The sequence below is a fragment of the Onychostruthus taczanowskii genome, unplaced genomic scaffold (genome assembly GCF_017590055.1).
Source record: "Onychostruthus taczanowskii isolate IOZ18803 unplaced genomic scaffold, ASM1759005v1 scaffold191, whole genome shotgun sequence".
NCBI lineage: Eukaryota > Metazoa > Chordata > Aves > Passeriformes > Passeridae > Onychostruthus > Onychostruthus taczanowskii.
In genome coordinates this window covers 419,039-446,622 of record NW_024499140.1, presented here as the reverse complement: position 1 = coordinate 446,622, position 27,584 = coordinate 419,039, and the positions used below count along the sequence as shown (strand labels likewise).

The 27,584-nt window shown below is 42.0% G+C and overlaps 1 protein-coding gene across 1 annotated transcript; it reads left to right on the top strand.

The window, feature by feature from the left end:
• Positions 1–5,938: 5,938 nt before the first annotated feature.
• On the top strand, positions 5,939–18,677 carry DACT2 (dishevelled binding antagonist of beta catenin 2). Its single transcript, XM_041402071.1, has 4 exons — positions 5,939–6,463; positions 11,805–11,937; positions 13,390–13,677; positions 16,101–18,677. Exons 1-4 carry the CDS (start codon positions 5,945–5,947, stop codon positions 17,903–17,905), a joined length of 2,745 nt encoding a protein of 914 aa, XP_041258005.1. The 5' UTR covers positions 5,939–5,944; the 3' UTR covers positions 17,906–18,677.
• Positions 18,678–27,584: the final 8,907 nt, after the last annotated feature.

The window sequence follows — 27,584 nt, the reverse complement described above, 5'->3', positions numbered from 1 at the left end:
CAACGTGGAGAAACAATCATTATTCTCCCTGGCTTCTGACATAACAGCACTAGGCAGACTGTGTCCTCACCTGCAAACTGTTCTTAGCAGGAGCTGAGGTGAAAAAAGGCAATCAACACCAAGTGAGCACAATCCACTGCAAGGCTACAAGCCACCTCAGAGGAGGGGTGGACAAAGCAAGCCAAGGCTACAAGAACATCAGAACGGTCATGCCTCCATTTCCTCTTTGCCTGAACCCCAGCCCAAGCAGCCAGCCTGGCTCCTTCCCTCAGAACTGGGAAGAGGTTTTGAAGTGATCAGGAAGGTCTATTGTACCTCTTGGCAGCAAGTTACTGATAGTTCCTCTGTGGGACAGCCTTCTGGTCTAGCTCCTCCCTTTAGAACTCTTCCATCACATGGCAGAAGCACCCACCATTGAAATTTGGCATCTCATTCTTAGAGACATCGAAATTAAAATTTCATTTCTTTTCAAAGAGTCTTACATCGACTCTGTGTCCCTGAACACGTGGAGGTGCAGTGACTCTCTGAGCACTGGCACCAGGCCAACCATACCCAGCCCATGTGCCCACCAGAGACCTCTAGCTATGACCTATTGTAAACTGTGATCTTTTGCAATTCAAATTATTTCCTTCTCCAGGGAAGAAGTGCTTCACCTTCTTCCCTGCTAATTAGGATGTCAAGTGTTTACAATAACACCAAATTGTATGACTTTTTTTTCTTCCCATTTTCTGTTATGCTTCCACATCCCCCTTTCTTTCTAAATAACTGATACACTTGATCCTATTTTCTGGCTTAACCCTTAGACTTCTGTCCCCAGACTTATTCTGACTACTGTGTGCCACTCTTTCTGCCTGCCTGATTCCTTCCATTCTCCTGCATATTCTGTGCTTCTTGAGGACCCCATCTGTTCTACACTTGCTCATATGCCTCCCTAGTTTGACTATCTATCCACCAATTTATGGATAAGCACAAATTTTTAAGTGGTCCAAAATAAAGCCTTTTAGCTACAAAGATTTCAGCTGGAAGGCATAAACTGGAGAGAGACAAGAATAAGCACTTTCATGCTAAGCTTGTGACAGGCCTTAGCAACACCTCTTCCCGCCTCCCTTCCCTGCAACCCCCACCACTTTGCTGGGAGTGTCACAAGAGAATCAATCTGCAACCCCATGAAAAATAAACAGAAATAAGCACAAAAACAGATGGACATCTCTTAATCCCCTGTAGCTGAAGACAGGATTTTGCTCATGTTTTTAGAAGATTCTCCCTTCTAAAGATTTCCATCAACTCAAATCTGGTTTTGTTGTAGAAGCTGCATCCATGAGAGTTACACTCTTACTTCCTTTTCCCCATCTATTAGCATGTAAGCTATAATTCAAAAAGTCATTTTTTTCAATCCAAAACAAATCCTCTCTCTGAATTCAAAAAAGAGCCATTTACACCAGTGATTTTCTTCTTTCTAATTAAATAATCCTCAAGACATCAGACCTTAAGAAGAATGTTTTCAAAGGCAGCTGTTCTGCTAATCAGACAAAATACCTGAATGATGGCAATTTACTTAGAGTCACCTCACAGAGGGACACACACACTATGATGTATTCTCAGGCACAGAACTAACTCTACTGTGTGCATGCAGCCTCAGGGTTTACTACACTTGCAGGATATTCTTAATGATTGAATTTAACATTTCCAAACACTGGCAGAAGGCTCCAACCCACATTTTAACAGAAGCCTGTACTGCTAAGCAGTGCCTCAGTCTTTTTACATAAAAGGATATGCTCAATACATATCTTGGGCATACAAGGAACAAAAAAATGCACTTTGCCTTATCTTAAGTAAGATAATAGCTTGTGTTAGACTTAGCTCAATCCACATGTGACTGTTCTTCATCCTCCAACTAACCTTCTAAATATCCACCAGATGTCAACAGCTCAGAGACCCCCTTAAACAGGGGGGTGAGATCCCTAGCAGGATCAATGGCAAAAGTCTGGTAGAGTAGAATAACAAGACAACAAGAGGACAGAGAGGCTGGCTAGTAAAGTTAGGATGCTGGTGCATGCACTGAGTTTCTGTCATGTCAAGTAACACTCCTAAACAAATAGATTCATCCTCACCTACTGCACACATGACAACATCAATACAGTCTAAAAACACAACTGCAATACAAGGAATGAAGCCTAGGCAGGAAGACTTTATATCCCTACATAAGGAAATGTTACTGAAAACACCCTCTGAATTATTTTTCACAGCAAAACATAAGCAAATGTGAGAAGTAAACTGCAATTTAACTCTTGAAGTTGTGTGGTACCCCAAAGTATTTTGTGTACTTTGGACTTCATCCAAAGCAAATATTCAACTGCTTTTCTTTTAAACACATCTGGAGGTCAATAAATATTGTCCTTTCCCTAAAATTAGTCCCACACAAACTGGCCAATATGCATTCACAAAACAGGGAGTAATGTCTGTGGTCACATGAATTATCTGGCTTCAATTTCAATTCCTACCATAGATTTCCTGTTTGATCCTGTGTACAAGGGTTAACCTCTTTGTATATCTCCATCTGCCAAAGAGGGTAATTAACTCCTGCCTCCTTTCTGGTAGTTTATGAGGCTCTGAGGGCATGTCTCTACCACAGGTGCAGGCACACTCAAGCTGTCTCCATATGAGGTGCACTAATTGTATTTCTCATTTTTCTAGGGATTCAAATTAGAATGCCCAGTATTCAATTTCCCAAAGTGCTGAGTGCTCAGAACAGGAAAAGAAGTTAAAGGGAACTGTTTGGAACAGTAAGATGGATATATGTTAACTGCATAATAATTCTTCTCTGTAAGTATGCTGAAAAAGAAGGCCAAAGGCATCTCCACCGGGTACCCAAAATGAACGAGCATTCTGTAATGAAACTCAGTGCCTCAGGTCTTCTCTTCTTAAACAAAAGCAGCTTTATACCTTTTGGGATGTTGTAAAGACACCATTCATTCATTCATTCATTCATTCATTCATTCATTCATTCTCTAAGGCACTTAATAGCTAGAATGCTAAGTACAGTTTTAAAACACAAAAAAAAAAAAAATCTATTTCCAAACACAGCTTAAATGACCTGCATTAAATAAGGCATAGGTTGGAGCATGAGGACAGAGAACATTGAGCAGTATCTTTCATTCTATACATTTATTGAGGAATAGACCCATGGAACAACACTGTGTAATAATATCATACGAATCAGAACATAAATTAGGTCATGTAGACAAATTGCTTTATTTCCTACTGTTTTGGTGTCTGATTTTGTAACCATATCATTCCTTCACTACAGCTTTTTTCATTAAATTTCTCTAACTCAGGATCTGTAGGTGGAAAACAGAAATTTTATTCCAAGTCTTACATCAATCAAGAGCAATATTTCTGAAATTAATGGAATTAAAGTAAATAAAAAGTCAAACTTTTGGTTTCTGAAAAGTGCAAGCAACATATAAGCATTTGGATTCAGTGTGCTAAAGTTAGGCAGCAAAATAAGGTCTTACTTATAGACTGCTAACTTTTTTCAAGTAATACTTAAAGTCTAGTGAAACTTTAGAGTATCAATACTGAACATTCTTTTCTGTAAATAATTAAGAATAGCAGAAATTTTCTGAGTCCCTGCTATGAAACTTTCACTTTGCCACTACCCTTCCCCCACATAATCACGTGGTTTTAAATCTGGGGGCAATTCACACCTCTTATGCTTTCCTCCAGAAATCAGATAACACAAGGTATTTGCTGAGTATTCTGAAAAGATTAAGTGAAATCATAAGGGTTCTATGGAAGAAAGTAATCAGTATAACAGAGGGGATAATAAAGAAGCTGATTAGAATAAAGATACTGGTGTGATATAGCCCATTTGGGATTTCATGTATGAAAAGATAAAAAGATGAAAGAAGAGGGAGAACAAAGAGCAAGGCACAACAGTTCCTTGGAAGAGAAAGAAGGAAAAAAAAGAAAAATGTATGACCTTATAATATCTAATTCTCCTAGCATGTATATACTAAATGGTAGTTGTGTTTGTGACTCGTTCCTGGTCATGTTAGAACACAGTTTGAATAAAATAAAGGAACTGCGCTGTATGTCTGTTTTAACAACTGCCAAGCCAAGTGATTTACAAAAATGCTTCACTCCTCATATCTGCAATGGCATTTTGCAAAATTCTTGCCACATGCTGCACAGTGATGGTTGTTTGGTTCTTTGCCCCCCTCCATCTGAGAGGTGGCAGAATTTCATGCTGTCTTTTGTCAGCACCTTCAAGAGCATCTCAGTGTTGAACTAAGGTTTTCTTTCGACCTTGCAGATGAATAGTTCAGTCATCATGGCACTGAGGCATTGTTCTGCGCAGATGAGCTCCATGAGAAGAATGGGTAAGGGGAAAAAAGCAAAGCTATGCATTACAGAGAAAAAAAACCCAACAAAACAAAACAACTCAACAACAACAAAAAAAAACATTACTAAAATGGTGTCATACAAGTCATACCACATACACACTTTAACTAAGCACTGTATGGCCACCAGTCATTCTTGTTCCATCTACAGCTGGAGACATTTGTGAATATTCCTACACAATTTTTCAGAGTAGGACCTCTCAGGACCCCTTCTGACAACCTCAACTTTGCAAGGTAAATACTGTTCTCAAATCTTCAAGGAAAACTGTTGAAAGTGACACAATGAAAGCAAGGCTTACATCTTACTGAGACTCTCAAATGTGCTGCACAGGACTGTAAACAAACACATGAATAATTTGCCCCTCTGTCCCCAGCAGGAGGTGGATTTGGCATTGCTCTAGGACTTCTAGCACTCCTAAAGCTGGAGGCTGGTACAGGAAAAGATAAACTGGCTGCAGTCTCAGTGGTGGACACAGTCACCCACACATGGTGTTCAGAAGAGACTAGACAAACAGATGACAGAGCAACTGGTTCCCGCTCACCCAACTCCTATCCCAGCACAAAGACAAGTAGCATTCAAACTAGAGGTGCTAGCTTTTAAAGCTATGCCACAGATTAAAAGGAGGATAACCACAGATAGATGGACTTTGCATGTGATCTCTGGAGAATTCTTCATGGAGAATAATACACCTTTCCTGACATTACATCAATCAAGAATGTGGCACACAGTGATCTTGGGATATGTAGATGCTTCCTATTTCTGTGGAGGCAGCAGAAAAATTATGTCTCCTGTAGCATAGTCTCTACTGTGTTCATCAGATTCTTGCTATCTGGGCTTCTTGTCCCCTGCTGCATCACTACAGATTATGCATTCTGTCTTTGCTGACTGTAAGCATCTACCTCTGAAGAAACTGCAGCTGTCTGTCTTGGGAGCTTTAAATGCTGACATTTCTTGGTAGCAACAGCACGACAGTCTTGAATTTGCATGGCCAACTGTGTTTTCATGTCCAATTCAAACCACATCCTGAGCCCCTCAAATGACTTAAGGGGGGAATGAACTACATCTTGACCTCACAAGACAGAACCCTGCCCTGCTTCCAAAGTGAGAATCAACAATTCAGTACAAGACAGCGAACTTGTGCAGTGAGATCCCAGATGGGTCGGTTTCTGGAGAGCAAGATGGGTGCCAGTGCTGTGCCTGTGACTGGCAGGAGGCACTGCCAGCCACGAGGAGAAGGGATAGAGTCACAAGCGCCACGTTCTTCGCACCATATCCTCGCATCACTTTAATTTACACGCGGCAGCATTAGGACACCGGCTCGGCTCCGGTCTCCGCAGCATCTCCGGGGACCGCTCCCGGCCGGAACGAGCGCTCTCACCCCGGCGCCCTGTGCCGATTCTCAGTCCCTGTCTCTGTCGGGAGAGGGCGGGCATCCCAGCCCTTTTCGCTGCTGGGGGGAGGACGAGGCGAGGGCAGCCCCTCAGGCAGAGGCAGGGACAGGGATGGGGCAGGCAAGAGCCGCCCCCGCGCGGGGCGGAGGATGGGAGCGCTGGCTCCTCGCCCCGCGTCTCCACCCGAAAGGTGGCCTCGGCACTGCCTGAAGCCGCAGCCGCTTCGCTTCGCTCCCGCCCTCCCTCTGTCGTCCCCACCTCTCCTCCAAAATCGCAGGAGTCGCTACGGTTCCGCTTCACTCTCTCCGGTGCCAGCGGCGGAGGGGGCGGGAGGGGACCTCAGTGCAGGCACGGCCCGGAGCGGGAGCAGCCCCGCATCCTCCCCGCTGCCCCTCTGCCATGGCCCTTGTCGCGGCCCAGCGCTGACGATGCTGCAGGGCGCCCCACGGCCGGGCGGCTGGGATCGCGGCCGGGTGGGCGAGAGGCTGCAGGCGGCCCTCGCCGGCCTCCAGGAGCTCCAGGTGCTTCGGGAGAAGCAGCGGGAGCTGGTGCGGGCCGCCCTGGCCATGCCGCAGCGCCCGGCGGCGGGCGGAGAACAGCAGCCCCTGTCCGCCCACATCAAGGAGCACCGTCTGGAGGTCACCCTCTGCGCCCTGAAGGAGCAGCTGGTAAGGGACCGCAGTGGACGGGACGCCCCGCTGCCCGGCTCTGTGAGCCCAGCCGCGGTGCCGAGCGCGGGCGGACAGAAGCGGCCCTGGGCGGTCAGACACCCGGCTCCCCTTCGGGAGCCGCCGGCGCCGTGCCGGCACCGAGGGCANCGAGCCCCGCCACAGCCGCTGTAGCGGGCGGGCGCTGCCGCGGCTCAGGCTGGGCTCGCCCGGGCAGCCCGGAGCGGGCAGTGCTGGCGGCGGGCGCCGTGCCAGCGGGAGCGCTGGAGAGAAGTTGTTAACCCGGCGCAGCTCATTCATAGGTGCCGAGGAGTAGGCGATGATTAACTTGTGTAAAACTGCGCTCAGCTCTCAATGGCAGCAGCCCTTTGCATAGGAGATCAAGAGACACGCGGGCTGAGATACACCTACATAAGCGCTCGGGGGTTTGGGTGGGTGTGTGCGCGCACACCTCTGCGCCTCCACCTGTGAACGCGCACCGGTGTCTGCCCGGGCGGCTGTGCGGCAGTGGGAGTTGATCTGCCAGGAAACGCTCCGTGGGACGGGAGTACTTTGTTCTTTCTACGGATTGCGTGATCAAAAGGGGAGAATAACTGAATGCCAGACCTTGTATTTGAAGTGGCTGCACCAGCCACTCACACAGGGATTTTTTTTGAAGCTAAAAAACAATTCTGAATTGTAGCTGAAACGAGTTTTATAGGTGAGACAACAGTCAAAGCATAAAGGGCTTTAATCTCTAGTATAGGCAATTACACACTTCAGTAAACTCAGACTTAGTTCAGAATCTTTTCCCTCGCTGTACTGGTGCAAGTCTTGGCCATCAGTTATCCATCAGGTGTGAAACAGAACGGTTATTCACTCCCCATAGGCAGCTTTCTCAGGCAGCATCTCAGGATAAAATGGGCTTTAACTTTCAGGGAAACCTAGCCACGACTGTGTGAAAACACAGCAGCAGGCATATCTTGATTAAGTTAAGAAAATACAAGTGGACAGCCAGCCACTTGATTACCCATCATTGGTAGTCTTAACTAATGGCTCTACTTTTTTTTTTTTTTAAATTGAGCAAAAGAATTGAAGGCATTATTGCCTGTTTGAGGCCAGTGGGGTAACAGGATCACACAATGAGCTCTGATCATAGTGACTGCACTTTTTTTCAAGTCAGCTGTTGTGCTGTAATTACTCATTTGTCACAATATTTTTCAAATTAAAATAGAAGATTAATTTGTCAGAATTTTACTTGCACCTTACAAGGCTTTCCAAGAACGTGGGAGAAACTAGCCATTAAAATGGAAGGGAAAAAAGGCTACCCTTTAACTGCTGCCCTTCAGAAATGTGTTGAGTGGACTCAAGAATAACTGCACACCTCCAGAGAGGGACAGATTTCACCAGTAGGTGCCAGTGCAATTATAGGAAATGTGTCTCTTGGGGTGCCTGGGAAGGAAGTGTTCATAAAGCTTCAGAAGAATGACTCAGAAGTACATAAATCCAGGTACAGGTTCTTCAGCAAAAATACAGTTGTGCTTAAAGTAGTAATACAGAGCTCTTCTGATTGACCCATGGGTCCTGGAGGCTTTTCAAACTGTACTGTTCAGGCCTCCTGGTAGCTTTATTGGGTTTTTCCCCCTGCAAATTGCAGGTGTGTATCTGAGTAGAGGTGCATACCTCAAATTTCCTTAACAGCAAAGTAAACCCAGTTGAAAACAGGCTTTTCACAGATCTAGGATCTCAGTGACCAGAGGCTGAAAACTTTCCTGGTGACTCATGAACAGTGTATTGCACTTAAAACCCATGAAAGTTCTGTTCATGATTGCGGGAAATGAAGTTAAAACTGAAAGCAACAGAAAATGCAGAGCATAGCATTGCTCAATATGTCTTCAGCAACAACAGCAGCTGTTGTTGTTGGCCCATGGAGGGTACAGTATGTGATTGCTGCTCTATAAACTTTCAGATTGAGAAACTCATTAACAGTGTAAATGTAACTTTTCCTTGCAGTGCACCTTGCTCCAGATTGCAAGGAGGACTGTAGCCCTGAGCTTTAGCATTGTCACAGTTTAATTCATAAAACGTTTCATCCTCACAACATAAAATGAGAAAGCTGTGTCAGCTGAAAGTGGCTCAGGGCATCTTAGCAATGGAAACAAGGCAGATAAAAAGTTAAGCCAGACTTCTTCTGTAATGGTAGGATGAGAAACAGGAGAGCAGAGGCAGAAACCTTAAGGATTTGAGTCTGACTACTGGGAATAATAGAGCAGAACCATCAAATGCTGTAGGCACCACGCGTGGATGCCATTCTAGAATCTCAGTCTCTTCCCAACATTTACCAGGGGCAGCGATCAGCTGGCCTTCTGGCACTCTTCTATAGGCAGTCTGCTACCCCTAACAGTCTTGCCCTTTTTTGCCCTAACCACTGGCTCTTTTTGGTGGCCAAGGTATTTTCTGGCAACTGCAAATTACTACAGTGCAGGTGGGGTGAATTCTGTAGCAGAAGAGGAACTGAGTTAAGTGATGCCACCCACTTTCAGAGACCCTGAAGGTGCTAAGCTTCTGTTAGCCAAACTGTATCATGGTGACCAAGAGGAAAAAGAAGAGATGTAAATTCAGGCTAATGCAAAGAAAGAAATCTATGACTGCTGTCAGTGTAGGTAGATATCGAAGGCTGCAGCATTCAGTATTTTCTCAGCTCTTTCCTCAGAGGACATATTTATAAACCTTATTTTATTTTATTTGAATCTGATTATTTTGTTTTGCAAGCTTTCAGGTGGTTTATGATGTTACAAAAATGTGAGAAGGGACACATTATACACTGAAGAGATAAAAACAAACACTCGGTACCCTGCATTTTACGCAGATTTTTTTCCCCTTTAGATAATTTTAAATAGAAGAAATCATCTTTTAAACCATGGATTTTATTTTTTTTAAATAACAAAATTTTGTCAGCTGAGAGAAAGAATTCCTTCTGGAAGGAATTTTACCTTGCTCTATTACAAGTGTCTGGGATAGAGGATAGTAATTTCTCTCTGAAACTGGCTGCTTTGCACCATCAGTTAAAAAAAGACCTATATGTGTGCAAAACTAGAAGAGAATGCTATGTTTTGTGCATTCCAGAATGAAGTCAGATTAATAGAATTATAGGATGCTAATCTATAACCAAGAAGTGTCAACAGCTCCCCTTTGACTTTGAAGAGATTAATAGTTGAGAAGAATAGTCAAGTATGACCAGTAGGTTTTGGTACCTTAATTTGGGTGCCCGCTTGTGTTGATGTAAAGGAGCCTTCTTTACAGAGTGTTCTTCCTTCTGAAAAATGGGTAGTATAAAGTGCAGAAGCAGTTAACTGAATGATCAAAGCGGGGTCAGTGGCTGGAAACATGAAAACCCAGTGGTGTGAGGCACCATAAAAGGGTTAAAAATGATGATGTAAATTATGTGTGTTGGTTAAAATGCTGTGAAAGTGCAGACAGAACCTGGAGGTATAATAAATAATGTTTGAATACCTGAGAGCCTTGTGGCCTCTCTGTCATTAATCAGAAACCACAGACTGAGGGATTGGCTGGCAAAACATTAATCATTAAGCAATTAATTCCAGCCATGGAAACAAAACTCTGTGATTTCCTGAGTAGGTGGGATTGAAGAAGGCATGGCATGGTTTTGCTTTTTTACCATGAAATAAAGTAGTACTGAGGAGGTCATACATCCATCATTCAGATGGAATAGAAAATCTTGTTTATTATCCATTTCTTCCCTTCTTTTTTTTCTATGTGAAACAGGAAGAGGAAAATCAGGGAAAATCACTATGGATTTCTCTAGGAAGCAGTAATGAGCCTCTTGAGTTTAAACCTTTCTAGATGTGTGAATAACAAAAAGGGGCTTTATTTCGTGTGTCTTATATGTTCCTCCAGTCCTCTTTAAAAGCATGCTAAAAAATAGCTATTTTTTTTTTCTTCTCAGCAGCATCAGCAGCCTCAAGAGTTCTCTTGTGAAACTCAGGGCATCTGTATTTTTTTCCTTACAATTTCTAATAATTTACTTAGGATTTCCTTAGGATCTTAGGTTTCTTTTCTTTTAGTATTCATAGCTATGGAGAAACCTATGCAAATGTTAAAAGCTGAATAATTTGTACAAAAGGAAGGAGGCAAAAATGTGCACATACTGATCTTGATTTTCTGATGTAATTTAAGATACTTTAATTAATTCAAGGAACCTAGATTTTTTTTATTTTTATATATTTGAGGTTGGAAATGCTGCTAGAATTTCCACTTGTGTTTTAAATATGAAATGTATACATAAAGAACAATCTTAATAATGTTTTTCTTATCATTACTGAGTGGAAACCCATCCCCTTGAAGGCATTGAGCACAACTTTACAACATACTTCAAGAGACCACCTTTCTATAATGTACTGTAGGATGGATGGTGAGGTGTGATATAATTAGAAGCTGCCTAACAGGGCTTTAGATAATTTGCCAGGTGCTACGTGAGAAGTTTGTGACAGAAACAAGTGTGCTTCTTTGGCTGGTACCTCACACTGGGCATCTGCCTTGCCAAGCTGATGGCATAAATACTGGGGGAGCAACTGCAGGAGCTATTACCTCAGGTCAGCCTGGTCAGTGATTGCAGTAGGCAACAGATCTAGTTGCTGGCTTCTGAAGGATTATTCACCATTTATTTTAAATATAGTAATTTCCCCACCATATTCAAATGCCATCTTCTTCCAGGAAATGGGTGGAGATATCTGGCCACAAGACAAACAAGGAAAACCTACAGTCAAATAGATGTCAGAATTCTTGCAGTGTATCCTTTCAACTATAAAGATGTGTCATCAAAACCGAGGGTTTTACTAGAGTGGGCATGCTGCCTTTACTTGGTAGGGCAATAAGATACCTCAGCCACAGTAGTTTCCTTTCATCTGGCAGATCTTAAGAGTTCATGCAGACAATCCATAACGTTTATCTCCTTTTGGGCTCAGAGACAGTGTATGGCAAAGTGTGGTGCAATAAGAATATGTTAATAACTTCAAAGACTTCTGTCATATTTAGAGATACAGTTCCTGCCACGGGTATAACAAGAAAGCCAAAAGTTAAAATAAGTACCTTCAGAGTGAGTTTTGAGAACATGTTTAGCTAGGCAGAAGACAATATACACTAAGAAACTAAATGTTTTGTCCTTGTCCATTAGTTCAGTCTCGTTATAGAGAGCCAACTGCAACAGTCCTAAGGAACAGTAGCTAAGGAAAACACTTCATGAGAATAGAATCTTGCTGTCACAGATGGCCTGAATTCATGCATTCCTGCTGAGATTCTAACTGTGATTATTCTTCATTACCTCCTTCTTCCCTTGGTTTAGTCTCGTTTGAGGAGACAGGATATTGGCTTGAAAAGCCACCTGGATCAGCTAGACCAGCGAATAAGTGAGCTGAAATTGGACGTCAGTAAGACCTCCAGTGAATACTTGGATAGTGACAGCCGACCCAGCTCAGGTAATGTGTGCTTGGCTATTTATTTCTAGGAGTATGGTGCTAGGAGAACTGAAGAGTGTCGACTGCTAAGCAAAACTCTCTGTATTATTTGGGCACAAACGGTGCCCCATGGCTGACATGGATAATAGTCATCACAGAGGGGGCTCACATAGCTGCTAGGAATTTTCCTGCAAAGTTGATTTAGTTAGAAAGTGCTCACTTACTCAGGCAATATTCTTTCTGGATTTTTTTTTAATGAACCTAGTAGCCACACATGGAAGGAGAAGGAGACAGATTTATTATTAAATTACCTTGTGCAGTGTAGAATGACCACTGGTAAAATAGCTAGAGTACTTAAAAGAAGTGGAGACCAAAATCAATATCAACACTCTGCTTGAATCCAGGAAGGGTTCTAAACCTCACTAGGGCTTTGAAAATCATTATTGCAGTGCTCCTATCAAATTAATTTATGTAGAAGCAAACCAGCACTATTAAAAGACACTGAGAAAAACTATGCCAACAGAGTAATGCTCTCATAGAAAGATACTGGGTATCAGGTTTCTGCACTGATTCACAGAGAGAGCTGTACTGCAGAGTTTTATAGCTAGGATGTCTGTCAAAACCGGTTTCTGTTATCTAGTCAGAGACAATGAAAGTAGTTCTTCTAAAGAGAGTTTTTGCAAAGCCTCAAGTCTTCAGTGAGACAAGGAGATGATTGTTGGTGAAGGAAAAGGTTTTTTTTTTTTTTTTTTTTTTTTTTTTTTTTTTTTTTTTTTTTTGCATACAACATACGCATTTGTAGCCTGGTACTTAGAGAGCGTGTAAAAAGTGCAAGTAAAGTTCAGGAGTTGTGTGTTTAGACACATGCACATAGTTCAAAAGAAAATATTCCTTCTCTGCTCTAGAGAGGAATAATAAAATTTCCTACCTTGAATTTATACAAAGCCTTTTGTATATGCTTGCACAATTACTGGAGATAGTCTCAATACTTGGACAGAGAAGTCTCCATTCTCTGCCCTTAGACATTCCAGCTATCATAGACTTGGCAGTTCTGATCACAAGCTAGTTTTGCTCTAACCAATCCACTCATCCAATCCATGCTTGTATGCACCTAGTACAAGTTACAACAGTGTCAGAGGCCCCTGTCTTACACCAGTTGCATCATAATCCCCAAAGACATTCCCCAGTGAAGAACTGGGCATGATGGTGCAGCACTTCATCCCATCCCACCCTCAGAACTAAGTAGGCATGTGTGTGCCAAGCTGGCTCAGGGCCTAAGTAAATATGCAGAAGCCCAGTGAAGGTTGGTTGAATTAGAGTATACCTCTGCTGATGTTACCTTAATAAATGATCACAAATTTAGGCTTGTGGCACATAGCAAATGAAGATTTATTTTATCCTCTGCACTGTTTTTCTACAGAGCATGTTTAGTTGCTGTAAATTCAACATATCCTATTTATTTTAACTCTGCAGGATTCTATGACCTGAGTGATGGTGGTTCCTGCTCACTCTCCAATTCTTGCACCTCTGTGTACAGTGAGTCTATCTCTTCATCCCACACCAGTCTCTTACCCAGCTCTCAACACCCTAAAACGAGGCTCAGTGTGTTTGATTACCGACCCAAATCTGCAGATGAAACTACTGTGCACACCACCAGCTTCCAACAGCAGGGGACCTATGTCAGTGATGGATGTCGGATTGCAACAAGCAGAGATGTTTCTGGGACTCCTGCCAGGTCCAGACCAAGGCCTGTTTCCACAGGTAATTGATAGCAGAACTGGGTACTTCATTCAAGAGAAGGGCAGATTGCTGGTTATTACCCTTAGGACCTTGTTTAGCCATGTGTAATTAATATATAGCTCTCGTTTTCAATACACAAAGTGAGAGTGGATCAAAATCACAAAACCAAACCGTTTACTGTCTCACTTTCCCTATCTCCATACTCCTGATACTTTTAAACAGTAAAATTACTAGAATGAATCAATAAAAAATATGTAGATGAGACAGTAACAAATACGAGGACCTATGCATTTAGAAATGGAAAAATACTCTAGTGTATGAGATAAAATTGTAAAGACTATTAAGACATTTTTCTTCAGTTTCAGTATTTGAAATACCTTGTGTGAAAGTGCAGGGATGTACGAAGGATTTCAAGTAAACTCAAAATTCTCTATTTACACAAATTAATCTTGACTCACACAATGACTCTTTTTCGTAATTTATGATGTACAGTTAGGGACAAAAAATGCCAAAAGTTAATTGACTATCTAGAGAGCAGGCATGAGCCTAAAAGTGGATCAGCCATGAATTTGCATCATACCTTCAACACAATGGACAAGTCTATTAATATTCCAGATCTCTTGTTTACCTTCTGTAAAGTGACATCATATCACTTCTTATCACAGATTCTTCTGTAGCCTCAAAGCAATCTGGTGTTAGAGTGATCCAGCAAGATGTGTAGCAGTTCCATTATAGAAACAGGGAAGCTATGGGGAATGTCATTTCAAGTACCGTGCCACTCTGGAATCATTCCCACAGCTACTTGACCTGAGCTTAACTCACCTCTGGCTTGCTTGGAACAGAAACAAAGACCACCTATTCTATACTTAGGTGTGTAGACACACCTGAAGGGATGACAGTAATTACAGCACAAAAGCAAAGTCTTCTCAAGGCTTGTCAAAGGCTGGGGATGAAGCTGAGCTTAATGACCCATGGCTTCCATGTTCACATTGCACACAATTTGCTCTCTCAGAAACTTTCCTGCCTTAAAACATGTTGCTGAGACTACAGGGGCTTTATGTTTGGTTTTTTGGTTTTTTTTTCATATAGACTAGCACAAAAACGGATAGCTGATACTGAGCAGGGGTGTGGGAGAGAGACTTCAGACCTCCTTCAGCCCTTCTTCCTGGCTAAAGCCTCTTGCTTCCTTTGCAGTGAAAAACAAAAGTAGTGGGATAGCAGTGGGTATAGCCTTGAAGAAACAATTCTTATAAAGTTGACCATATTGCAGGAAGTGAAGCAAGATTTTCCTTCAGAAAATTATCATTTGGAGAGGGGAAGAAATTTATCTTTTCCTCTCCTTAGAGGAAATTGCAAGTACAGACCAATTGCATTTTCTTTCATTGGCAAGCAGAAAGCTTGCTGAGACATTGCAAGCACAGCATGCTTTTGACTCTTTCCTGGTTGTTTGCAAAAGAGCGCAGCATTACACACTGCCAATAATTTCTTAAAGGATTTTTATTATGAAATTAGGTTGTTAACCTTTGTCATGGCAGGTCTGTGCATAGGTAGCCCACTGCAGACCACCCCAGAATTCTGCAATCTTTTAAAAGCTTCCTCTAACAGGACATAAGTAGTCATCGTGTGACTATTCACATAGTTTGTGAATGATGCGGTTTAATGTGATGGTTGAGTTTCATGATAGCATGAAGCACCCACGAAATTGGTTAACTGAGGATTTGTTGGCACTGAAGTCTGCATTGTAGTACAGAGAAATCCAAGCTAACTGGTTCCAGAATTCTTGCTCCCAGAGGTAACACAGCACCTTAGTGCTCTGTTGAATGACATGTCTGGATGGAAGAACCTTTCTTCACACAAGAACACAGCCTCTCCTCTCTATACATAGGAGATGCTGCTGGGAGGAGGGTTCTGCAGTCCAGAAGAGTAAATTACAGCACCCTTGACAGTACTCCACAAGAGAAGAGATAGGAGTTGGTGTCTATAAATGTCATCTTCAGAGACTACACTTCCCACATGCCTGAGTAGTTAGCCTTAGATTTTTTTCCTCTGTGAAAATAAAGATTCTTCAGTTCATTCTTCTACAGCTTCTCTGCTAAGAAATAAAAATAATCCCTTGGTTTTGTCTAGTTGGGTTCCTGCTGGTCTGAGGATATTTTTTTGTACATGCATAGATTTACTTTCATCCAAGTAGCACAATTTAAATTTCCTGCAAAGGTAAGAGTTTTATTATTGGCATTAAAAGGCATTTAAAATTCTGTTGTGCTTAGGTGATAAAAGCTTTGAAGTAATTAATTGACCTTGGAAGACTGAAATTACTTTCTTTATCCATGCTACTGATTTTAGTAAAAGCTATCACGTCTCTGATACAGCACTTTTAGCATGAACCAGCTTGATTGTAATTGTCTGTGATTTAATTAGGTTCTTTATTTTCATCCACTATATAGGTGACTTGGAAAAGCTCATTCCAGCGGACACTAGATTTCAGAAAGAAATGGATCCTAAATCCATTTTGCCTCTGTGCAATAATGAAGACATGCACTTGCTCAGCCTGGACCCCAAATTCCAGAATGACCTGGTCTCCAAGAATGGCATAGATGTGTATCCTTACCCTAGCCCCCTCCATGCAGTGGCTTTACAAAGTCCCCTTTTCTCCCTGGTGACAACATCCCCAAAATCAGACTTCCAAACTCCTCCCAGCAAACCTATGCCTAGTACAACAGGTCCCAGCTTGATTAAGACTGGGCCAACCACTGAGATCAAGCCAGGGGGTTACATCAATAAATTACTGCAGCTGACGAGATGCAAAGGGAGCAGTCGGGCTGAGGCCAGTGAGTGGGTTTTACCAAAGAACCAGCCAGCCGCAATGCACCAGAGACTCATTATAACCCCCAGCACTGGTGGAGTGAAAATTAAGAGCAGCAGTAGCCAGCTGGAAAAGCAGACAAGTTCTCTGGAGAGTAGCAAAGCTGAAGGGAAGCTGTCACGAGAGGTGCCAGAGGGAGAATGTGCCAAGCAGCAGGAGATCATGAGCTGTATGAATGACGAGCAGTCATCCACTGGACCTGACATAGAGCCATCAGCTGTGAATAGTTGTTATCCTGCCAAGTCAGCAGCAAAGGGCTCTCCTCTGGCAGAAGAAACAGAGAGCAGTGTGGAGCGCAGTTTGTCCTACTCACAGCTGTGTCAAGGGGACTCTAGCCCAGACACCTGGAATGCTAAAGCTGTCCCACCCAAAAAACTGCCACCCAAAAAACAAAGGTGTGGCAATGCCAAGTTGGCTTACATTGGGGGTCGTGAACGAGTGGCACGAGCTGAGTTTGTCCGTGCTCATTTTGTCCCTGCAGAATCCCATCAAGTCCGGGTAAAGTTTGCCAGCTCCAAAACAAAGGCAGTGAAGATAAAGAGGAGGAACAGTGAAAAAGTTGTTCGACCTGGGAAGCAAGCCTTCTGCATGGAGAAGGTGAGAGGGTCTCATGGGGCCACCAAGCTGCCTGCTGAGTGGAATCCGCTCCAAAGACCACAAGGAGTGAAGAGCCTCATGCGGAGACCTTCGTATTCTGGTGACATGGCTGGCAGATCATGCTCAGAGTCGAGTCTGTTCCCAGTGCAGGTCAGGCTCCCCACTGTGCCATCCAGGCTAGAGCTCTACGGAGCCTCTGCCAATGCACTGTATTCCCTGGAAGCAGCTTGTGCAGACACAGCCAACAGGAAGAAGCAGCGCAAGTGGCAGTCCACAGTGGAGATCTCTGCCAAGGCCCACCCGGCCAGCCTGTCTCACAGCTTTGGACCGGGAGCGCCAAGGCAGCCAGCGGGGAGAGCTGGCATCCTGCGCACTGTCAGCATGAGGGCTCACTCCAAGGGTCAGCACTACGGCGATTGTGCCAAAAGCGAGTCAGACCACTCTGAGTACTCTGCAGAGTGTGCTTCCCTCTTTCATTCCACCATCGCAGAGACCAGTGAAGGGGAGGTCAGTGATTTCACAACCAACAGATTTGGGGACAGTGAATCCAGTGAAGGTGATTGGGATGGCAGCAGCAACAGTAGCAGCCTTGCTCTTGACTATGATGTGGGGGATGAAAGTGAGCTGATTTGGCCTGAAGGTTCAGTCAGACAGTCCGTGACTGTCCAGGCCTCTTCCAAGCCTCTTCCTCCAGTGCCCAAAATCTGTCGCATCAAAGCTTCAAAGGCACTAAAAAAGAAGATAAGGAGGTTCCAACCTGCCTCTCTGAAGGTCATGACCATGGTGTAAGGGAGACCAAGCATCTATTTCTTACAGTGAGACATCCTGCTGGCTCTCATTTGCAACATAAAAGGACTAGTGCAGAGAAAAGGACTTTCTTAAAGGAGCTCTGAATAATCCCTGAGTCTACACAAGGAATCTGTTTGTTAATGCCTGGACATAAATGTCACTGTATGTAATTCCCTCTTTTGCCATTTATTCTGTAAATATGAATCTCTGTGTATATTATGTGATTACTTTTTTAATTATCCAGAAGGGTCACCATGGTAAAAAGAACCTCCCCTGTAAGATTTTAGAGGTAGGCCCTTGGTGGTTTTTTAACCATATGCTCCCACAGAATCAGACCAGACAGTGAAACTTGCTAAGAAGAAAGTATACTTCCCTCTTGCAGTCTGAAGTCTGTATTACCCATCTAGCTGTTATTGTGGTCATATGGAAAAGCTCTGTTTCCTACATAGTTTTATTTTCAGATCAGCCATCCCATACCTTCTCCCAAACATCAGGAGGATGAGTTTGTTCTTCCATAAAAACATAGTATGTTTAATCAAGAAGGCAAGTGTATTTGTGAATGAGAACTAGATTTCAGTTTGCTTCCTTTTTTTTTTCAAAATAGCATAGGGTTGTTTTTTCAACACCCCTCTTTATGATGTTCCGTGTTATTGTTCATTTGTTGAATGGATGAAAGAACGTGAGGGCCACATGCCACAGTGTGTGATTAGCTGAGACTGAGATAATAGTTTTGCCCCTGAAATTGCAAACTCAATAAATACTATTTAATGTACTTCTGCAAATTATGCTTGTCTGACTTTGATGTCTGAAAAAAATTATTCAGGTCTATGATATGAGACAGTTCTGTGTTTTTATGATCACTGTGCAGAGGGGTTCTTTTATCTTTTCAGAGGATCACTGTAGCTCAGTCATAACCAGGGTCTGCTCTCCCTCTACCTCAGGAAAGCTTTTTCAGCACCTGCTTCTAAATGAAAGGATTTGAAAATGGTATTTATATTGAGGACAGGGTAGTTTTTAACTGGCTCACTTAAAGTGATGCAATTTTGTCAGAAGAAACTCTTAAAACATATTTATGTATACGTAATGTGTTTTGAATGCATTTAAGGGCACTGATATGAAGTTTTACATCAGTGTCTAAATTGAAGAAGTCATTTTGTAAAGAAGTCACAAAATGAATTTTTTGTGTTCAGACAAGCAGCCCTAATTCTTTCCTCTGAGCACAGCAATCTGGAAGCTGAGCTGAAGTTCACCCTGAATTTACAAAAGAGCAGGTATTTCCCTCCTACGTATTTCAGTGCTCAGTCTGAGTACATTCCCGGCCTAGGAGATGTAGGCATTACCTCATTCAGCTGCCTGAACTGGGTCTGAAACAAGAAGTGCTTTGCAGAAACTGGGTAAAAGAATGATTTTTTTATTCCAAAGATTCAGTAGCAAACAGAAATATTGAAAGACAACTTTCACCCAATGCCTTCTATTTAGAAGCTATTTTATGTTTTGAAACCACTCAATTTTCAAATAATTTGTAGAAAATCAGAAAAGTAAAAGGTATGTAAAGTCATTTAATTCAAGTATTCTAACTAGCATATCATCCTTACTGTAACTAGGAAAACATTACATTTTAGTCAGTGGAATATGTTTGAACATTTTTTCATTATTCCAAGAGCATTGGACGTAATCACTCTGGTAGGATTAGTTGGAGAATTTCACAGGTCTGGCAGTGGTTTCTTGTTCAGCATGTCTAGCAACAGAACAAACAAAACAGTGATTTATGCTTTGTTGACTTTCTACACCATGAAAGGATTCTTTTTTCCATTTACACAAAAGGTTTCATTTGGGGGAGTGTGTCAAAAGTTACATATGATCTTTTAATCCAGAGATTTTCTGTGTTGGGTTGGGGTTTATGGGTTAGATAGGATTTTGAGGGTGTTTTTTTCATGAAGGAGGAAATTGTTCTTAATTAGAAAACTGCTGTGGGTAGGGGTGTTCTGAAACCTGGTAAAATGTGCCACCCAGTAGCTCCTGCCTTTTTATCTCAGAGTAAGCTTAAACAATAAGTTTGTGGTCCCACAACTCAGTAAATCCTGCTTTAGGGCTGTTAATACTCCCTCAGAAATGTTGCCAGACACATGATGAAAGTGCTGATACAGAATGAACTCAGACTGCCAATTCAAATAAAGAAAAATGATGACTTAATTTTGTACTGACAGGTTTTATGCCAGATGAGGTATCATTGCCTCTACAACTCACACTTTCTGCCAGGTCAGATACCTTCTCTCCTCCCAAAGCCAACATAAACTCAACATAAAAGCATAAAGCTGGCCCAAACAACACTCTGTGCTTTGGCTAATTTGACAGAAATACGATTATGTGCCCGCACTTGACCCAGGGGAAACCTGTGGTGCTGGAGAACCCCAGCAATGCGAAGAACCTGCTGTAAGGTGTTGAGGTATTGGTATGTGCAGTGATGCTACTGAGCTGTGACTTTTTGGCGAGGGCAGAACAGGTGGTGCTTCCCCTCTGTACTGCAGGACATTGGATATTCTCCCTAGCACTGCCCATTGGAAACACTGCTTTCATCTGCTGGAGCAGAAACTGCATTGGGACCAGAGCTCTGGAGGGAAGAAATAGGACAGTGCAAAACAGCAGGAGACTCGGGTAGCCAATAGTTCAGGTATACTGACACAAAAATGATAATTCAGTGTACTGTAGTGTGTTTTGTTGGCAAGGACACCAAGAATTTTGATAACCACTGCGTACAAGTGTGATGCCTCTGTTCATCAGAGACTGGGCTAGCTCTGCTGTCAGGACCCCAGAATACCTGCCACCTAAGCAAACAGCTGAAACATACTTAAAATCAACAAATGTCAATAAATACTCTGATGCACTATTCTTTTATGTGTATGTACTAAACATCATAAAACTACCATAAAAATATATTTTAGCTTCATCATGAAAATAAGGGATGCCCATCCCTGGGATCATGGCCATACAAAATAGAAGTATTCACTGTTAGTTTTCCTTTTCAGAAGAAACCTACAAAACCTTTTTACCTCAGTCTCTTGTACTATAAAGGCCCAAGAGAATGCAAAAAATGTCAGTTGGTGATACAATTAGAAGTCTAGCACCAAACCTGATAAACTTTGTGAGTGAGAAGTTTAGCGCTTTCACTATGACTTGATTAGCAAGTTTATAGATCTAATAGCTCTAGATAGATCTAATGGCTTCAGAACAGCTTTATGCAGAGTTTCTGTTGCAGGAGCTAACATCTATCATCACTCCAAGGCTCCTGAAACAATCATCTACTGTTGAAATCTATGTGCCAGATCAGCAGTTTCCTTCTGTCCTAGGCAGACATTTACACTTCAGTGTAGGAGCAAATTGCTCCTAAACCACAATGGAAAGAAAAGAAAGTAAAGAAGAGAATAGAAAGGGAATTAAGGAAGCTTTAGGAGCAATTTGCAGAATAGATCATAATTATGATTTTAAAAATTTTGTTAATCCTTTTATTGCACAAACAATTTTGGAACTGGATAATTACCAGTTTTCTTGGCCTTGACACAATCTTAGATTTTGAAGTATACATGCATTACCCAAACCATGGGATAGAGTCAGAGAACTACTGTTTTGTCAGAGACACCAACCTCCAGACCTTCATTTGCAATGACTTCTGGTCAGGCAGGGCACTGAGCAAAAGAAAGGCAGCGGTAAGTCTCAAAATCAGCTGTGGATGATTCTCATACTGATGAACTTGAGCCCAGTGGACATTTTAAGGCTGTGCTGGAGTCTTTTGTGTTTTCTTCCCCATTCTAGTCTGAAGCTCTGAAGGTGAGAGCTGAAGGAGAGAGGTGCTCCAAGTGCTGCTGGAAGGCAGGTGGTAGCAGCAGCTCTTTGGTGAGTGAGTTGTTGCCAACAGGATGAATCGGGCTGAGCATGGCACCAAAGGGCTCTGGTGGTTCCAGCCCCACCAGCCTTTGCTAAGTTCTTTAAGATCCTCTTAGGGCTGTAACCCAGCCTCACCGCTGCTCATGTGCCAGTGCTGTGATTTGGATGCTGCCCTTGAAATATGGGCCACCAGCACCCAAAGCCCACCACAGGCTCATCACTCATGAGCTACAAGATGAGGGAGTCCAATCCAGAGTCCTTCCTGACTACCAAGTACAAAATCCCTAGTTAGGCAAAGAAGTGTGCAGCCAAATAAGACATCTGTGACTGCTGTCCAATAGGGAACAAGCCAACAGCATGCCAGGGAAGGACTATCCTACTGCTGCACTTCAGAAGCAATAGCAGTGGCTTTCATTTTCCAGCCTCTTTGAGCCCTTCTCAATTCCACTGAGGCTGAAGGATTCACTCCAGCTGTGCTCACTGGAACAGAGCAGCTCAGCTTTTAAAGCACAACCCGACTCTGCCCTATGCAAAGCCTCTGCTCCTGCAGAGAGCTGTAGTTCCTATTGCTCCCTGACCACAAATTCAGTCCTCCTCATTGAACATGCTCCCAAGGAAGCTGCCCTAACATGAGCAGCTGGAATGATCATGTGAAGGGAAGAACATCATAGTCCCATGTCTGAAACTTGCCTGTGAGGAATGCAAGCAATGACACCAATACATAATCAGTTTTCCCATATCATATATATATATATAAAATAAGGAAACCTGGAGTTCCACCATTAGCTGCTACTCTGTATGGACAACTACTGTGATACATCAGCTACAGATGAAGGGTGATCAACAAGAAAATGCTCAGCTAAGGCTTGATTTTTGGTATATATATTTATGTTTGAAGCTATCACAGTATGCCTGCTTATATTGCAATGCAGAACATCAGCAGAATAACAGCTGAAATGAGCAAAAGTCCAGGCTCTATCAGTTCTATTAATTCTATGTGTTATGACAATAAAGCCTGTAGACTTTTGCTAGATAATACTGATTTTTTTTTCCCCCAAGCATTCTAGTGTTTGTCCTGTCTCAGCATTTATAACTAGGGGTAGAGGGCATCAAATTCACCCATGACACAATTCCTAGGAAGTCATTAGAGCTACTCCACAGATTCATTTAACCTCCTCATGCTGTTCTCAGGATGTCAGCAAGCGGGATGATTGGCGTGACAGATGAAAAATAAGGAAGATTTCAGACCTCACTTTCATTCTTGAAGGTGCTGCAGGTCTGTGGAAGTAACTGTGTTTATGGCTGTCTTGGCTGGGGAGAATGCTGTTGCCATGTCACATCTCTGTTTGTGATGAATCAGGGAAATGGTTAGGGCTTTACACAGTGATGGAATTTCATGTTTATTCTGGTTTTCAAAACACAAACTGAAAGAGTATCAGCAGTCTGCTGATCCTCTAAAGCTACAAATCAAGAGGAGAAAGGCCACAGATCAAACTGACTAGGCAGGGTTAATCAGGCAATGTTGAACCCAAGTTGTAGTCTTAGAAGCCCCAAATGAAGAATCTTAGTTCCAGTAGACTTGGGCACCTGGATCTGCTCAAAAGCTCTGTCAAATCATTCTGGATGCCTACTTTTCAGCCCAAGATGGATATGTCAGCCTAGCAAGTTGCTCTGAGGAAATATGCATTACTGCAAACCTTCACTCCTACATTTACATGCAATATTTTCTCTCTACTCCTAGTGTACCAAAAGTGATTTTAAAAAGCTAAAGATTCTAACTCATGCAGTGTGAAATTATGTTTGAGACCCCACCAAATTCTTCTACAATTTGCAAGATGGAATGGTGTGGATACACTAACTCTCCAGACAACAAGACTTATGCTTCAGCAAGAATCCAGAAATTAAACTTGCACCCTGTAAGACAAGCTGTAGCATCAACATTGAAGCTTTCCTTCAAGACTGTCCTGACCACCGTAATGCCAAAACACAAATAAAATCTTACATTTTCTAAGATTATTAGCTCATTCAGTAATGAAAGTCAAAAAGTTCAGTTATGAAAAGAGTTTAACCACTGTCTGGCTGTACAGAATTTGGCAGAAAATGCCAGTATGGGTTTTTATGCACTTTCCCTTGTTTTCTACCTAACTTTCCCTAAAGAATACAATGAAGAGAACCATAAGTTCATTTTCGTGCTCTTTATTAGAAGGGTTGTTTGACTTGACAGAAGATGCAGAGCAAGAGACACAGAAGAGCAAGAGCAGAGACTGTTGCAGTCAGGATGAAAATTGGTTGTGTCTTAAAAATGCAATGCAGAAAGCCACTTTTTAACCTATTTGATGGCAAGAAAGTGGGAGAAGTTAGTGTCTAGGGCATACACAAAGTTTCCTATTCAGAGATCATTTGAGTTAAACAAATTCCTTATCTCAGATGCAATTTATGGCAACATGAATGGCTACATGAAGATCAATTATTCCCAAAGGGAAGATTTTCCTGATTCTATACTATGTGCTCCCTAACTGTGTTGCTCAACACCCTTCTGTGCATAACCAAATCAGTATCTGTTAGTCTCCCTAGTATTTCTATTCCACTGTGCATTAGTGCAAGAACAAGGTGCTTATCAACCACACTGTGACCTCTGACTGCTGAGAATTTCACCTTGGCATAGGACTCTCTATTCTTCATAAGGACTGAGGTTTATGAAGTTATTGCTTGAAATGGAAATTTGCTGTACATCTTCTTAGTATTAGATTTATATATAGATATTTGGGAAGAGGCAGTTCGTGGAATGGATGGATGTGATTATGTCCACAATTGGAATCAAAGCAGAAAGGGTTTTTGGACTACTTTGTGTCTTGTCACTGACACTGACTGTATTTTCCAAAGAAAAAGGTCACAAAACTGAAGAGGTACTAAGAACAAGATGTTGGTGATTAAAATTAATACTGTGAGAATTCCCCTTTTTGTTTTAATCACATCTGCTGAAGTTAATGTCTTTGGGGATGGTTCTATTAAATACATCTTTGGAGTGGGCTGAGTTTCTTTAAAATAATTTGGTAATTTTTTTGTTACACCAAGATGTTCAGGAAAGCTTCCTCTGTGCTTATCTAATTTATACCTGAAATCTGAATAATCTGAAATGCAAATTTAACTATCTGTTAGAAATTTGTGATCCTTTTACTCAAAAAAGTGGGCTTATGTTGCACATGTACAAATTACCTCTAATAAAATGGGTGTGATTGTATAATGGCTTTTCTAGCTCTTCACATTACATTTCGTTTCTATGATTTTGATTATGTTTCATCCTGGGGGATGTTGTCACTGGGGCACTGAAATTGATATAATACTGGTATGCCTACAACTGCAGCTTTATAACCAGTATTTATAGTGTACAGCCTGCTTCTAGAAGGTCAAAGAGAGGTAAGAATTCATATTCACACTATGAATTTACATTACAAATTTTTAGAAGCTCACAAATCAAAAAAAGCTGAAAACCCACATGTTGTCTCCTAGGTGCCCGAGATAAAGAGGGCTTCATAACAAATCTACAAAACCAGAAATAGGAAGAATTCCAGGAGTGCTGACGAAAACAATTTCAAAGTATGATGTTAAGTTACTACAAATCAAGGGGAAAACTTCTCCATAGATGATGATAAATAAATACAGAGGACTGACAAGCTGCAAGATAGGCAGGGAGGGTGATAAAAAGGGACACTTTAAAGCTCTGTTTATAGGAGGGTTAATAATTTTCCAGCACTGTGAATAGCATATAATCACAGCAGCCTCCCACATTAAGTAATAGCATGTGGTTGTCAGAAAGGTGTGTGCACCATGGAAACACGCCAGGGTTAGGAGCCAAATATCCCAAATGCATTTGCATCATCTGCAGCCGAAGGCACTCTCCCAAGCCCAGCCTTTGGTGTCAGATGCCTGGGGGTCACCTTCCCTCTGGGCTGCTCCTGCATCCCAACCCCTCCACCCAGCCTTCATCACCTCTCTGGCTGCCATGTGTCCTGTGCCTGCAGCCAAGAACTTTCCTTTGAGGTTTTCCTTTTTTATTCTTCTTTTTTTTTTTTTTTTTTTAGAAGAATCATCAGGTTATAAAATTTAACCTCAGAGCATGCAGAGAACTTTTAATGAGAAAATGTTTGGCCACCTCACCACAACCAGCCTGCAGAAATGTACTGTTTTGGCTCATGCTTGTTGGTAATGTTGTCTCTGGGACATGTAATTTGGGGACACTGGATGTTAACTCCCCTAGAAAGCAGGGAAGCTACTGCAGAGAGTGATCCAGCTAGGACTAGAAATCAAAGCCTAAAAGGCAACAAACAGGTCCTCTATTGTCCCTTTTTTCAGATGCAACCATATACTTCATGCAATGCAGCCACCACATCTTGGGTGGCACATCTGGAGCTGTGTAATGCAGGGGAGAATGACCCCACTTAACACCATGCCTCAGGGTCCTCACTCACTACATCAGTTCAGCTCCTTGACATAGGTAGATGTGATCTTCACCTTTACTAACTGGAGGAATATCAAGCCCTTTTTGGTGTGAGATGAAAGCTCCAAAGGCATCCACGAGAAAGAATAGAAACAAAATATATCTATTTTATACAACTTGTTCTCTATACCATTACCTATAATTACATATTCTAACTCAAGAACTAATTTCACCCACTTTCCCCTTTACACGATTCTTTCCCTGTCTTTTCTGATGGCCAGAGCAGGCTCAGAGGTAAGAGCATGCCACGTGGAACCAGGCTCTGTGCCTTGTGGTGTCTGTCTGTCTGTCCCAACCTGTGCTAAGAAGCAGAGACACTACCTCCTTTGTGACTGCACACTTTGCTTCCTCTGAGTGGCCTCTCTCTAAATTTGAGGTTGACACTGCCTGATTCTCTGATGCAGAATGCTATGTTTTGCATATTCCAACACCAATTTGAGCCTAAATTGCACTGAATAAAATCACATTTTATAATAAAATTCATTGTGATAATGTGGTTTTCAACAAAGAGCCACTGTTTGTATTTCCCTATGGATTCAGATCACATCAGCTTTCCAGGTATAAGAAGGCCAAGTCTGTGTGCAGACTATAAAGGCTATACTATATATATATATATATATATATATATATATATATATATAAAAAAAATTTACTGTGTATAGTGTATACTTACACTATACAGACTTACACAAGACTAAAAGGAAGGCAGCTAGGACAATTACTGTCTTCACTAGACATATATTACTAAGAGGAATACAACAGATAAAGTGTCTATTGTTGTATATAATACAGTCATTGTGTGTTTGGCCTGAGTAGCTGCACTATGCCACCTTCAGTTTTAATTGCTCTCACTTACTCAAATGCCTGTAGGAAAAACATCTTGTTCCTGTAAAGCTAAAGGTCTGTCTTCGATATACAAAGTCTCCTATCTGTGATTTACTTGGCTTCCATCAATAAAAGGATGTGGATAATGATTGTGGTTTCCTTTGAATATTCATCTGAGAAGTTAGAAAACTATGTTTAAAAAAGCAAACAGATCATTAAATCTTCCCCAAAACAAACCTGATTTTTAAAGAGATTCAGAGCCGAAATTATCTATGTTTTACACTCACCTCTAGCATTTCACTAAGTGTTTGTGAGTTCAAGCCAGATCAAACCAAATCTCTAGAAGAATCTACTGCTTTTTCTATAAAGATTTCCTTTTTTCTGTAAAGACTATAAAGTGAAGTTATATGTTGCCAGGAATTTTTCTTCAATGAAAAGTATTCCATTATTTTAATAAAAAGACCTCTTTTCTTT